This window comes from Octopus bimaculoides, chromosome 4 (assembly GCF_046866305.1).
Source record: "Octopus bimaculoides isolate indiv1 chromosome 4, ASM4686630v1, whole genome shotgun sequence".
Classification (NCBI taxonomy): Eukaryota; Metazoa; Mollusca; class Cephalopoda; order Octopoda; family Octopodidae; genus Octopus; species Octopus bimaculoides.
The window spans coordinates 17,121,566-17,137,746 of record NC_142931.1 but is presented as its reverse complement, the minus strand read 5'-3'; the positions used below and the strand labels follow the sequence as shown (position 1 = coordinate 17,137,746).

At 34.7% G+C, this 16,181-nt stretch overlaps 1 protein-coding gene across 3 annotated transcripts in view; it reads right to left on the bottom strand.

The window, feature by feature from the left end:
- Positions 1-16,181, bottom strand: part of LOC106875197 (reelin) — a 221,159-nt gene that overhangs the window by 1,775 nt on the left and 203,203 nt on the right. For all 3 annotated transcript variants that reach the window (XM_089350383.1, XM_014923240.3, XM_089350384.1), the window contains 8 exons: positions 15,723-15,930; positions 15,192-15,367; positions 14,110-14,216; positions 11,478-11,872; positions 10,458-10,699; positions 9,424-9,581; positions 4,906-5,122; positions 2,061-2,175 (listed from right to left, as the gene is read on the bottom strand). In XM_089350383.1, the coding sequence (XP_089206509.1) occupies positions 2,061-2,175; positions 4,906-5,122; positions 9,424-9,581; positions 10,458-10,699; positions 11,478-11,872; positions 14,110-14,216; positions 15,192-15,367; positions 15,723-15,930 (1,618 nt within the window). The remainder of the gene's footprint in view (positions 1-2,060; positions 2,176-4,905; positions 5,123-9,423; positions 9,582-10,457; positions 10,700-11,477; positions 11,873-14,109; positions 14,217-15,191; positions 15,368-15,722; positions 15,931-16,181) is intronic.

Genomic DNA, 16,181 nt, shown 5'->3' with positions numbered 1-16,181 from the left:
AAATTGGTGCAGCCCACTGGCTTAACAGTTTTCAGTCAAACTGTCCAGTCAATGCCAGCATGGAAAGTGGACATTAAATGATGATGAAGATGATTGATTGAGATATATATATATATATATATATATATATATATCTCGTCGTCGTCGTTTAACGTCCGCTTTCCATGCTAGCATGGGTTGGACGATTTGACTGAGGACTGGTGAAACCAGATGGCTACACCAGGCTCCAATCTGATTTGGCAGAGTTTCTACAGCTGGATTGCCCTTCCTAACGCCAACCACTCAGAGAGTGTAGTGGGTGCTTTTACGTGTCACCCGCACGAAGGCCAGTCAGGCGGTACTGGCAACGGCCACGCTCATCTCGCTCAAAAAACCTCATGTGTCACCCGCACAAGAGCCAGTGTCTTCTACTATAGCCTCAGGTCGACCAAAGCCTTGTGAGTAGATTTGGCAGATGGAAACTGAAAGAAGCCCATTGTATATATATGTATGTGCATGTATGCTTGTGTGTATATTTGTCTGTAACTTAGCAGTTCGGCAAAAGAGATTGATAGAATAAGTACTAGGCTTACAAAGAATAAGTTCTGGGGTCAGTTTTCTTGACTAAAGGTGATGCTCAAGTATGGCTGCAGTCAAATGACTGAAACAAGTAAAAGAATAAAAGAATATGTGTATGTGTGATAGGCTTCTTTCAGTTTCCATCGACCAAACCACTCAAGGCTTTTAGTCAGCCTGGGCAGTATTAGAAGATAGTTGCCCAAGGTGGTGGGCAGTGGTATTGAATCTGAAGTCATATGATTGGGAAGTAAAGTTCGTGATCACACAGATATGCCTATTGAGCTTTGCAAATGAGTTGACACAATTGGAATAATCCATGTCTAGGTTGTTTATTGTTCTCTAGACTTGGGTGAGTTGGCATCAGAAAATGCATTCAGCTGTAGAAAACTGCTCCAGATTACTCTCACCTGATTCATGCAAATATGAAACATGAGATGTTAAAACAATGATGTGATGCACAAGCATACACACACACCAACTTACATTTATATATTCCACAGCATTTATTATTGTAATCTTTTATGTCAATGATGTTTATCTATCTATGCATATAACAATAAAGAAAGCTGTTTGTATGAAACTTCTGAAAATAAAGCAATTATTAAAATCTACATGGTCTAGAAAATTCTTATAAATTTCAATTTTATTTTATTTTAATTTTTTAATAATTGATTTTCAAGTATCTTTCAAGATTCTGATTGCAAGTTAATCAGAAAACTAATTTTTATTCACTGCAACACGTTTTTTAGCATCTTACATTTATATCCCTCTTTTTCTACTGTTTCATTGCAGAGCTGTTTGTTTCTTTATATCTTTCCATCTCTTCTTTATTTACCAACTCTATTCATATTAGCCCTTCTATTTCTATATCCTTATAACTTTTTCTCTCTCACTCTTATTCTCATCATTTTTTCAATGCCTTTCATCCTTTGGCCTTTTATCTTTTTTCTCTCTCATTGAATCCCTTCTTATTTCAGTTAATACTTTCTTTCACCTGCACCCTGTTACTTTCGCTTTCTTTCCTTTCAACATTGTCCCTTTTTCTCTCTCTCTCTCTCTCTACCCCTCTCCATTTTATTCAGTCACTTTCACTCTCTCCATTTTATTCAATCGTTTTCATTAAAACTAAGCAATTACAAAGTTTTTGTTTGAGATACATTGAGAATATTTGTGAAAATTCTTTTACTATATCTATCATATCAATATTACTTAAAAACCTTTCATATCAAGTTTTATAGATATACACAAGCAAACAGGACATACATTTGTAGACAATTGCCCAGAGGGTGGTGTTTCTGCTGGTGTAATAAATAAAAGAAACATTATTATTAAACAATTCTAATGTGCCCAGAATGCAATGAACATCACACAATTCCATAAACAATCTATCCATTGTAAATTGGTTCTGCCATTTGTCTCTTGTTGCTGTAAGACAATATTGCGAAAGAATACAAAAGACAATAGATAATCCACATTGACAAAGAAGTTGCTGAATAATTTACCTTGTTAATGCTGTATTGTAAAAGAACTCCACGGAAGTGAGTTTTATTTTGCAAGTTAATATTGCATTCTTCTGTCTGAGAATGACAGCCAATTTGTAAAATAAATATGATTTTCCTGTAAAATAAAATATCAAGAATTACTGAGGTTCATGAAAACCAAAAAGTGTTCTTTAAAAGTTAGCTTTAGATTTTAATTTATAACTCCCATCTTGTTCAAATCTAGTTTATTGATTCTATTATAAGTCAATAAGACTTAAGCCGTCACTTGTTGCTATTCCAAGTGACAACAACACTTTTTCTTTCCTTCTCTTCATGCTTTCAGACTAAGGCTAGGAGACCAAAATGTTTGGTTCTCACAGACTATCACCAATTTCATTGGATTCTAGATTTTATTTACTGGCTTGGATTACTCTAAATAGATACTGTATAAGAAGCAGGAGTTATGTGTAATTGAAGAGTATTTTGCCGACTTCCAGAAGCTGAGTACTAAATCTTCATTTAGAGGGTTATAATGCGGATCCTTGTCCACTTGTATATTGCTGTTGGCACTGTAATATTCTTGTCATCACTATTATGTTGTGGCGATATTCTGCATCTTATTATCCTTGTCTATTGTGCTATTGCTGAAAGTTCCACAAGACAATGACCTTGAAATGTCTACCTTGACAGTAACTTGAACTCGTATATATCATGTAACTGACACTGACAAACTGAGAAACTTGTACATTGACTCTCCTACTACTGAACAGAGGGATAAGAAAATGCTACATTGTATTTTTATTGATATCTAATGTTTCTGCCATCCACCAGCCTGAAGAGATCAATAAATATAGAAAAACAAAAAAAAAATTGATTGATTGATTGATGCTACCTGATTTCTGATGATTTTTCTAACCACTTAATCTGAAGAAATTATTTCAAGTTTAGCGTTTATCTAACAATTATGGCAATAATCTTTCCATAAACTGCAATCATACATGGAGACATTTCTTCTTTTACTGGTTGAATTCTTTTGTTGGATGCTTCCTCTGGATTGCAGCCACATTAGAATACTGCCTTTAAAGAGTTTAGTCAATCATATTGGCCCAGTACTCAGTCATTTTATCAAAAGCTATTTATCTATCAACTAACCAATTTTATCTTGAGTTACGTCCCTCTCTATGGAGTTACCTTCCTTTAAGGAGTAAATTACTTCTAGCAACAATTTACATCAGTATACTTTCTCTATGACATTAGTTTTACACAGCCATCATATATATATATATATATATATATATATATATATATATATATATATATATATATAAAGACAGAGACAGGAGAGGGTACAACAAACAAGATATATTAGTTTGACACTCAGGAAAAATGGAAGAGTCTTTGATGTTTCAAGCCTACGCTCTCCTACAGAAAGTAATGAGGGAAGAATACATGGAGAGAGGAAAACAACCCAAGAAAGAAAAAAAAATGTCTCTGGATTTATGGTTTCACATGTTGATATATATATATACATTTGCCATGATAGATCGCTAGCCACTAAACCTTTTTCTATTTTCTCTTCCTGTTTATTTCTGTGTTCCTTTCTGTCAAAGAGCATAGGCTCGAAACAAAAGACTTTCTCATAACACAATTGGCTGCAGCACAGTTTGCCTATCAAATTTCAAGACTGTAGTTGGAGAACAGTTTTCTGTGGACCAATGCTGTTCCTGGTGCTAACATTCACTTGTTTCCAAGTGTGGTAATAATACTCCATTCTGTTGAACAATAAATAGTCTGGACACTGTTATGTAGAGAAGTAGGAACAAATGACACTAAATGAATGAGCCTTTTGTTTACAATGATTCTGTAGCATATCAAGATATGTCAATAAGCCCGAATGTGCTTTCATGGTCGACAGAAAACAAACGACACAACCTGTGTGAACAGCACTATTTTAACCATTATACAAAATAAACATAAGCATGCACAAATACACACATATAAATGCATAGAAACTCCCTCATGAAAATAATTATACTTGCAATAAAGTTTCAAATGTAATTAAAAATTTTTTAGTAGTACAGCAATCACTTGACTGTCGTGGGTGTTATGTTCCAAAACCTCTCGTGATTGGTGAAAATCCGCAAAGTAGAAACAGTACTGTATATACTGAAGGTGGTGAGCTGGCAGGAATGTTAGTTAGCACGCCGGGTGAAATGCTTAGTGGTATTTCGTCTGCCGTTACGTTCTGAGTTCAAATTCCGCCAAGGTCGACTTTGCCGTTCATCCTTTCGGGGTCGATAAATTAAGTACCAGTTACGTACTGGGTTCGATGTAATCGACTTAATCCCTTTGTCTGTCCTTGTTTGTCCCCTCTATGTTTAGCCCCTTGTGGGCAATAAAGAAATAAGAAACAATACTGTATATATTTTTTAGCATTTTTATAATTTGGATATACCTATTTTATTATAAATGCAAAACAATTCCACTCACTTTCCTTGTGAGTTCTGTTTCCCATACAGGATGTGTGATTCTTTGTTTACTCATCTATGGTACACTATGTATTTTCCTTTAATATATTTTAATTAATGTGTTATACAGTGCAGTACTGTACTCTAATTTTATTTATTAATTTTTAGGCATGATATAATCAAAATCTAAAAAAATATTAATATCTATCAGCCACAGAAACCCGTGATATAAATTTACATATATTAGCCAGAAAAATCCACGACGTACTGAGTGTGCGATAAGTGAACAGCGACATGCTGAGTGAGTGATAGGCAAACCACAATGTACTGAGTGCATATGGCGAGGGATTACTGTAATTGTCTTCATTTTAAAAAATATATTTTTCTATTTGACTTACCCTCCTGTAAAGAGGTTCATCGGTTGTGTGATGACATGTCGTTGTCCACAGCCATTGAAATACAAAGACTTTCCATGTGCATAAGGATAAAGAGCACCACAACCTAGTCCTATACCACCTCCTTTAATTGATTCCCAATAATGGGTAATAATGGAGCCTTCAAAGGAATCAGTTAGTCTTTGTAAGAGCTTGGCCTGATCTGGAGCACAAGTTGTACCTGCAAAAGAGAAGTAATTTAAAATGATTTTTAGGTTTTTTTTCTTTATTGATGGTTAATTATTACAGTGCTGTTACTATTTGCCTAGATTAATGTTCATTCAATGGAACAGTCATGACTGACCCATTTTTGGTTTGTTTTCAAACATAGCATGTTATCCTGCATCATCCCACATCATACCAATGTCCTTTGCTCAAAAAGATAATCCCCTTTTTTTTGCTAATAGATTAAGGTGGCTATTTCTGACACCAGTGAATGTTTTATTTACCATTTCCTATATTGGAATTCTTGTCCAAGCATGTCGTTGGCTGTGAGTGCATGCCATTGAAAAGACCTGGAAAGGCCAAAACGCATCTAGTGTTCTGACTGGCTGCTACAGGGGTGATTTTTGAGTCCTTCTGATAGTAATTGCTTTTAACACAGCACATTTATAAGAGATGGTTGTAGCCAAGTGGTTAGGGGTATTCAGCTCACTATTGCAATGTTGTGAGTTGGATTCCCAGCAGTGTGTTGTGCCCTTGAGCAAGACACTTTATTTCACATTGTTCCAGTCTGCACAGCTGGCAAAAATGAGTTGTATCTGTATTTCAAAGGGCCAGCCTTGTCATATTCTGTGTCATGCTGAATTTCCCTGAGAACTACATTAACCCATATATGCCCATAAAACATTTCACTGTATTTAGGTTAAACATTATGGTAAGAGAAGGACAGCATGCAACTGTTAGCTACGGGTGTCGACCACCTACTGAACATTTTGCATGCTCAGTCAGATGCTTCCAGGCGAGTTCATATCCAAACAAGTAGGAGCAGGTTTTGCATTGCTAAAACACTATCAGGGGTATATATGGGTTAAGGGTATGCATATCTGTGGAAGTGCTCAGCCATTTTGCATACTCTTTATTCTTTTACTTGTTTCAGTCATTTGACTGCGGCCATGCTGGAGCACCGCCTTTAGTCAGGCAAATCGATCCCAGGACTTATTCTTTGTAAGCCTAGTACTTATTCTATCGGTCTCTTTGGCTGAACCGCTAAGTTACGGGGACGTAAACACACCAGCATCGGTTGTCAAGCGATGTTGGTGGGGGACAAACACACACACACACACACACACACACACATATATATATATGTATATATATATATACGACGAGCTTCTTTCAGTTTCCGTCTACCAATTCCAACTATGTGGTTGGTAAGCAAGCTACTTACCACATAGCCAAGCAGATTGTTCTCTTGATCTGATCAACTAGAACTCTAATCCTTGCAACCGATGGAATGTCAGTGCAATGCAATAACTCGCCTATTGATGTGGATATGCATTAAATATGATTCAGGCTATTTTCCACTATTTTTACTCAGGCTGCCATGTTTCCAGCATGACCTCCTCCAAGCAAACTAGATTGCTTTGGTAATAGAACTTATTGATGACTGCTATAAAACCCCAAGTATTTCAAAGAATTTATTTTACCAGAACTCCTACTGTTAAGTATTCCTATACCCCTGCAACTTAGAAAGCCCTTCTCTGTTACTTTGCCCTTCTTGTGCACCAATCATTTCATTTGGTACAATGCATAGAATACTTATCTACTTATGGGGTGGAGGCGCAATGGCCCAGTGGTTAGGGCAGCGGACTCGCGGTCATTCGATTTCCAGACCGGGCGTTGTGAGTGTTTATTGAGCGAAAACACCTAAAGCTCCATGAGCCTCCTACAGGGGATGGTGGTGAACCCTGCTGTACTCTTTCACCACAACTTTCTCTCACTCTTACTTCCTGTTTCTGTTGTGCCTGTAATTCAAAGGGTCAGCTTTGTGACACTGTGTCATGCTGAATATCCCCGAGAACTGCATTAAGGGTACATGTGTCTGTGGAGTGCTCAGCCACTTGCAAGTTAATTTCACGAGCAGGCTGTTCCGTTGATCGGATCAACTGGAACCCTCCACATCGTAAGCAACGGAGTGCCAACAACTACTTATGGAACATTGCTACTTCTCCAATTAGATTTTAGTCACATCTTTCCTGCTAACTAAAAACTTTCATGTTCAATAATCGATATATCAGTGCTATAATAAAAATTATGCAGTATGTAATATGCCTGTGCCAGAATAAATAAGTAATATATTACTTGTAATAAATCTATTTGTTAGAGATCTGAAATGCTAATCATTGAAGATTTCATTTGACTCCTGTAATTGCATTTAGTTGTAAATATTTGCAAACAATCAGTTGAAATTATATCTAATACAAGTCACACACACACACACACACATACATGTATGTGTGTGTATTAGTAAATTTGATTTATTGGAATTAATGTAAATTTTTAATCAATTTTTATTTTAAACCAAAAGAAATAGAAATAGTAGGAAAAAGCAAATTTATGAACAGAAGTTTCAGTTATGTAAAATTATATAAAATTTCAGAATCACATGGAGAATTATCATTGATTTATTTCCTCTTCTTAAAGAATTTTCACAGTTAAGATTCTGCTAATGGCTGCCAGTAATTTTTCAAGGAATTTCTAAGGATTTCCACAGAATTGCAAGACTTATTCCTTTCAGGCTCTGACTCTAGAAGAAATAGTTTTAAAATAGGATCTAACTATCTCTACATAGATATGAATTCATAAATGATTCAATTCAAATATAAATGTATTACCACACATTATGGCAACTAAATGGTTCATGCAACATTTTGTTGTTAAATGTTTGAACATTTAACTGTAAAAACCATATGAAAAATCAGCTTTGATCATCTATAGTAAATTGTTGAAAATATATTGGTAGAAGTAATGCTTTCTTTCCAAGTCAAAGCCAAAAGAAAGAGTATACTCTCTTTACTCTTTTACTTGTTTCAGTCATTTGACTGTGGCCATGCTGGAGCACCGCCTTTAGTCGAGCAAGTCGACCCTAGGACTTATTCTTTGTAAGCCTAGTACTTATTCTATCGGTCTCTTTTGCCAAACCGCTTAGTTACGGGGACGTAAACACACCAGCATCATCGGTTATCAAACATTGTTGGGGGCACAAACACACACACACAAACATATACACACACATACGTATATATATGTATATATATACATATATATATATATATATATATATATATATATATACGACGGGCTTCTTTCAGTTTCCGTCTACCAAATCCACTCACAAGGCTTTGGTCGGCCTGAGGCTGTAGTAGAAGACATTTGTCCAAGGTGCCACACAGTGGGACTGAACCTAGAACCATGTGGTTGGTAAGCAAGCTACTTACCACACAGCCACTCCTCGATTAAATTAGCCTAGTGTAGCTAATTAAATTAGTCTGATGTATGGTTTTGTGCTTAGGTGGTTGTACTCATGGTTGCAAGATGGTAGGGTTTCAATTCCTGCACTGAGTGGTGCATTGTGTTCTTCAGCAAAACATTTAATCCCTTGAGCCTGTAACACCGGTTTACCGGTGGATGGCTTATTTTTCTCTATACCTTAGCACCGGTAGAGTGCCAGGTATATGGTAAAATAAGGCTCAGGAGGTCAATACTCAAAGGGTTAATTTCACATTGATTCTGATCACTCAGCTGTAAATGAAAACTCTGCAATGGACTGGTGTCCTGTTCAGAAGGAATGTTATGATTTTAGTTGCTGATATGTCACCGGACATGGGTAACCTGCCCTGTGAATCCTGAGGATCAAGACAATAATGTCCAGGGGTTGATGATGATGAAATATTGAACTGAGAACAGAAAAATATTAAACTTGATACCTTAAACTATTTAGCTTTGCTACATTTGAACAAAATTGATTGCTCTGTGCTTCTAAAAAGTATAATTTTTTAGAAATAGGAAGTCATATTGTGCCTGTCTTTCTATGAGAAAGACAGCTAAAAACCAAAAACAGGTTGTGTTCTAAGTTTGAAAGGCTACTGTGTTTCTCTGAAACAAATAATTAAAAAAAGAAAAGCTAAGGAAAAGATAGTAAATTAAATAGAATGAGATGATTAAGTATGGCTGTTTGGATGCACCTGTTTTGATAGTACTTTTTAGCACTGGATGCAAACATTCACACACACACATATGTGTGTGAAATATATATATATATATATATATATATATATATATATATATATATAGAGAGAGAGAGAGAGAGAGAGAGAGAGAGAGAGAGAAAGAGAAAAAGAGTGACAGAGAGAATGAAAGAAACACTAAAATGTCTGATGTCAAATAAGTCAGTATCGAATTATCAAAGCCAAACAGGCAGCACCAAAATGGTTGTGCCAAAATGGCTTGTACACTAAATTAAAGCAACATTGAACTGACCAACTGTTCCTGGTTCACAGAAGCACCGACCCTTTCTACAATCTCCGCGGCCATTGCACATATCTGGACATGTCTCTCCAATGTAAATCTCATCAAGGGCCCATGGTGGTGATACTGCTCCTTCCACATGTTTCTGGACCCAACGTATTTGTGTGGAGCTGAAACAGATTTTAATATGTGGTTATAAAGCCCAATCCTCTTCTCAATTTAATGCAAATGCTATTATCGATTATTGGTTTAAATTACACATAAAATGGGAAATAAGACAAATTGGGAAATGAGTGATAAAGCTAGATGCTTAGGCAATATTTCAATAAGCAGAGTGTTACTTGTCATAAAACTAATGTATTTTTAACAGAAATATAGTAATGATAGGGTTAATAGCAAGTAGGCCTTGTATAAGCTAATATTGGTAATGCTAAGATGAATAACTTTAAATGCATATGGAACTCGATAAGGTTAAAATTCTTATTAAATACAGTAAAATCTTTTTGACACTTTAACACTGAAACCAGCAATATCTGGCTCAAATATTCTACCTGTTTTATGTTCTAACTCAGTGCTACTCAAAGTGGTGGTCTGCGGACCGGTGTTGGTCCACGAGCCATCACCTGCCAATACACTGCGAGTTTCCAGAAAAGAAAGAAACATTATAAAATGCCTATGTAATATTGTATTATTTGTTTACAAAATAAATATAAGATTAAAAAATTGTCAACTTTTATTATATTCATTGTATATATTGTTTCTGGTATAAATTAATATTACTTAGAAATATGACTGGTTCCTGGCACATTGGAAAAGAAACTGCCAATTCACCACATTAGATAGTTTGAGAAGCACTGTCCTAACTGATCATATCTGGTCTATCTCACCTACCCTATAATGTCTTTCTAGAAATAAGTCACATCATCAAAATCTCAAAGCTACAAGCTAATGTATGAATTCAAAACAATGTGATAAATAAGCATTATATGTGGCATAGTAATCTGAATGTTAGAGGGTTAATATGTCTTAATAAAATTGTACCTTACCTTGAATGTGCTTTGTCTGGTAATTTCAAAGTGTACCTTGTCCAAGTTGGATATTCATCAGCATACATTATACTTGCTTTGTGGTGTATGTGAGGCCGGCAGCTCATCAAGACATTGTTATCTGGTAAGCAAATGGGTAATAGGTGTTCCCATTTCCCAACGCTTGGATTCTTCCTGAATTCAAGATGTACAGGGCTATTTGGAATGCAGCTGTTGAATTTATTATTACACCCAATAGCAATCTGGAGAAACAATAGCATCAAGGAATATTATTATTATTATTGGGAAAAGGATTATTTCTTTTGCTTTGCTCTGTGAATATCAAATAATAACACTGTATTCTGATCTTTTATGTTCATACTTTACAGAAAGTTACTATGTAGTTACAAAAAAGCTCTCTGTGAGGATGACTGCTCAGATGGAAATGCCAAATTTAGTCACTATGGAAAATGAATAGACCTATATCTTTTGAATAAAGAATATTGATAGAACCTCTTTTATGAATATTTGCCTGGTATAAACACAGAAACTTTATAATGTTTGATTTCTGTGAATAGGATATTATGCCCTGTTGTAGAACTCAGCTACAAAGATGATGTAAATGTTTTATCTAAAGTTACACAAAAGAATATCTTCTCCAAACTACTGTGGCACTTGCAACCTTTTATCATAACTGTAATTTTCTCCCAGTCTTAGACAGTGCATTCTATCATCTAACAAAAAGTTTATGTAGAAGTCTGGAAATTGTGGCGTTGTCTAGAAAATATCAAAAAAGCCCAACTTATTTGACAGAATCAATGAAATTCTATAAAAAGTTCCAATTTACTTTTTTTTTTTGCATTTACTGGAAGAAAACAAGCAATCATTACACACATATATAAACAGTGATTAAATGTTTTAATATTAAAACAAGTTTAGAAACTCTATATCATTTCCATTTTATCAGGTCTTAAGAACAGTCATTTGTCTAAATAAAAAAATACAATATAATAAAATAAAACAAGATATAAAATATTGTACCTTAAATTGGAGCATGGAATCTTCCTGAACAATAAGTTGATTTGTAGTTAAACTTTTCTCTCTTTTGTCATTGTTCCAAGTAAGAGAATGTTCAGTTTTGTAACAGAAATCTTTGCTGACTTGACCGCGTGGAGAAAACTCCCAGTTAGACCATAGTTCATGCATACCTTGAGTAAAATTTAACCAAAGTAAGCTAGGATTAATTTCTGATCCCCCAATATAAACATTGTCCAGAGCCCAGCTGGGAAATACTTCTAAGTTATCAAGAGGCATGGGCTGCCACCATCGAATACGCGTACTGCCTGTTCTAGCAGAGAAGGGCAACTTTAGATAGTCTGTTTTTGGATGTTGGTAATATTGGTAGTCAAGAGTATAAATTGTGTCCCAAATGATACCTGGAAGGAAACAATAATGTAAAAAAATAAGATTTTATTTAGTAAAACTCAATTGAGACAGCGTTAAATTAAAATCATCGTCTGTCTATTATACTAAAAGCATACACTCTATTAGAAGGCATGAAATTGTGGAATTGTTTAACCCAGTAAGCTTCCACAACACCAAAGCACTGCATTGACAAGTCTCAACAAAGGAGGAATGCATTTGTCTCTGTTGTGAGTCACTGCAACAATGATGTTTGTCTCCTTCTGATATAAATTGTGCTTTTGACACAGCAAGTCTATAAATAGATTTTATTTCAGACAGTTCTACAGCTTCATGCCTTCTAATGGTGTGTAGGAATTTTGTATGGTGCACAGATGGTGATTTTAAGATTTTATTAATTAACTTTGCATATAGAATTATGGAATCACTTTGGTGGTCTGAAACTAGTATCATATTGAAACATCCATTTGGAATGATCTTACAGTTACAGTGAGAAAACTGAAATCTCTAAGATTTAGCATTATAATACCATTCATATTTAAGACATAGACATATATTTCAATCCCAATATAGCCTCATTTATCACTGATTCATTTATCACTTTTTTGTACCCAAATCCCATAATAAATGAGGATAGATGTATTTTATTTGATCAATATCAGAGGGATGAAAATCAAAGCTGAAATTAGCTTGCAAGAAATAGCGACCATATGTCCCTTAAATCACACTGTCTTCTGAAAAAAACAAAACAAAAAACATTGGATAATGTAGTTCTTGATACATTGAGTCTGAAAAATGTTGGGGTGGTGATTGCTGATTCTAGGCCTGTTGGATCGATGATAATATTGGGTTAGACAGCAACAATAAGCTTCTTTCAATAATCCTTTTACAATAACAATAGGTAATCCCAATGGTCACCTATTGATCTGAATGGCAGATGATTAAAAAGTGTAAGAACAAAAATACTGAAGCATCTGAGCTAAGGTGCCACCACTATTTTGCTTGTGAGAATGTTGAGTAGAAAGTAAAAAATAATGAATCGATATTGAACAAAATGACAAAAACTGTAAAACTTTTGAAAATCATTCAGAGATAGGAGATAAGCTACATGAAACATGTTGCATGAGTGGCAGATAAGGAAATGGTTTTGGGAATAGCAAATGGGAGGCAAGAAATACAGACAAAAAATCTGATGTTGCTGACAATAATGAAAACAATGGTCAAAACTATTGTACAAACTACAAGCTATTGATATTAGTATATATTTCTGACTGTTTTAGATGCCATTTTATGTATTAGAATAAGGAGGGATATAGATTTTGAAATAAATTGCTATTTGCATGTAAAATATAAGAGAATATGATTTCTTTGAAGTTATATAGCCTTGCAAATGATAATAATTCAATTACAAAGTAAAATTGGTAACTATTTTCAGTTAAGTAGACTTAAAATGTTAGTAATATTTCATGGTTAATATGTACTGAGCTATGGATGCTGAAATCTCAAAAAAAATAAGGGCAAGATAGAAGGCATTTAAGTGAATAAATGACATGTCCAAAATAAAGCTTGACAATATCATATGTGCCTGTCTTCTCTTCAATAGCACCATTCTACCTGTGCTCTTATATGCAAGTGAGATGTGGGCCATTACAAAGAGGATGCAACATTAATTGGCAATAACATAAAGGGCCATAGAAAAGATTTATGCTAAGAATATCATTATGAGACCATATTTGAAATGAGATAATTAAAGGAAAAAATGGAGTGAATGATGTGGTTGCAGAATACTGAAAGCACAAGTTCTACTGAATTGGACACATTGTAAGGCTTATAGACAACAGGTGAACCCATGTAGTTACTGAGTTATATCCAACAGATCAGGAAAGGCTGCTTGGAAGGGCTCCCATAATGATGGGAAGATGATTTGGTCTAGCAGTTTGGGCCAAGAGGGAAAAGAATGGTGCAATTAAGACAGAATTAGAAGTGTATTGTGACCAGTGGTGTATAACAGCATTTAACGGTCTGGTTGATACTGTGATACTGTGGCCTGGTTAAATGAACAACATGATGGTTGCTACAAGGTTTGAATACAAGGCTATGCGATCTTAATTTTACAGTGTCTGGAGGAAACTTATGATATTGATATATTTCTATCTGAACTTCACACTATCTGGAAAAAATTATAAAGTTAGTAAATTTGTTCCTTAATAATTTAGTACCTGGGGTAAAAGGGATAACAAAAGGGACTTACCACCATTGATAGAATATTGTAGTATGACACTTTGGCTTCTAGAATTGGGTACAGCACATTCACCATTTTTCTGAGTGCCTCCAATTATGGCAGTATACATTATGAATCTGGTATTATGAATTTTTTAAATAAAGATCATACATTTGTATTTTATAAATAATAATTTTCAAAATTTTTACGTTTATTTGGAAAATTCCAAATAAATAGTAATTAATAGTTGCTAATATAGTAATTAATAGTGCTAATATACTTAAAATGTTAAGTAGAAATAATTATACAGTCAGGAAAAATATTAAACATTGACTAACATTATTTTAATTATTATAGCAAATAAAAGTGTTTGGCCTCACGGAGGCAATGACCGAGACCTTTGGCATTATGTTGTGCTTGAGAAGAAGACCCCTCAAGCCCGAGCAAAATTGCAGTCATGGCAGATTCCAGTGCCACTCAAATTGGCACCTGTGCCAGTGGCATGTAAACGCACTCTGGTGTCATGCAAATGGCACCTGTGCCGGTGGCATGTAAAAGCATTCATTACACTCTCAGAGTGGTTGGTGTTAGGAAGGACATCCAGCTATAGGAAACCATGCCAAATCAGACTGGAGTCTGGTGCAGCCTTCCAGTGTGCCAGCCCAGTCAAACTGTGCAACCCAAGTATAAAATTGTTACACAAGATGTCTGTAGTATTTTCCAGTATTTTTTATTCCTTTTCAACATGTATTACACACAGATGTCTAAATTTAATCATGTTAATAATACCTCTATATAAATTAGTATTGTATTTTTAAATACTTTAAAATGTTATCTTTCTTCAACTTTCTCTTTTGTGATGTAATTTTCATTATGTTGTATATTACTTGACAGCAGGTATTATGTTATTATACTTTAACAAATTAAAATACTCAGTTATAATACTCAAAAATACTCAAAGTATTACTAAATTCAATTTGAAAGCTGAATATAAACATCTCTGCTGTTATTCTTATTTTTAATGCTTCAAATAAATATATCAAACCATAAGTAGTTTTAAGGAATATAAGAATACAAGAATAAATTAGTATAAGTAAAAAAAAAAGACCTACATAGCATCTCTGAGATCCAAATCCCAGGTTTCAGCCAATCGCATGCCTTTTCCTGAGAACACCAATGCCGTTCCATCAACAAGCTCTGTACAGGCATTGTAGATAGCTGCTCCTTGCACAAGGAACCAGTTACTTCTGTTTATATTTGGCTCATTGAATGTGTCTTTAAGCTGAGTCTTTAAATAGGAATTGAAAGTTGGTTAGTATCAGTATACAACATAAAGAAACAAATATATTAGAAGTGTAATGTAGCTTTTGTACACAACAGATCCATTTATGACAATTAGCTATAACATTATGGCTGCAGCAGAATTGTGTCCTTCCAATAAGAACATAGTATCTGAAGTATCAAGAATTATTGACAATCGGCATTATAGGGTTAAAAAAAGACTCAAACTTCTCTAAATCATTATAAAAGACTGGTTTTTAAATTCATAAGTTTGAAGACAGCAAAACTATTGACAGGGAAATGGTAAATAAAAGAAAGATAATAAATAAAATAACAGAAAATAAGAGTAAATCAATATTTACTGGCTGATAAAAGTATCCCATTGGGTGACATGTAGCCCACATATATCCTTCATCACAGATACACTGGCCATTGTCACAAAACCCGTGGCCATGACACATATCTACACATGCTTTGCCAATATAGATATCTCGAATGGCCCATTCCTTGCCATCTTTGGAGTCTTCCTGTTGACCAGGCATGTTTTGGAACCACTGGAAACGTGTGGCACTACAAAGAAAATTAGAAAACAAAGTTCAAAGATATCTTAATGTCTAAAGTAATCTTAATGAAAAACGTTTGCTGTATAGATTTGTGAGTGCATAGTGGAGCGATTCAGTTGTTTATTTCTGAATCACATGAGTTTAGGTCAGAACCATATTAGCAGCATTATAAACCCCACCAGGCAAATCAATGCAATGGGCTCAATAGCATTTATTTATTGACAGAAAACCATAACAATAGATCATGATTGGATCCCT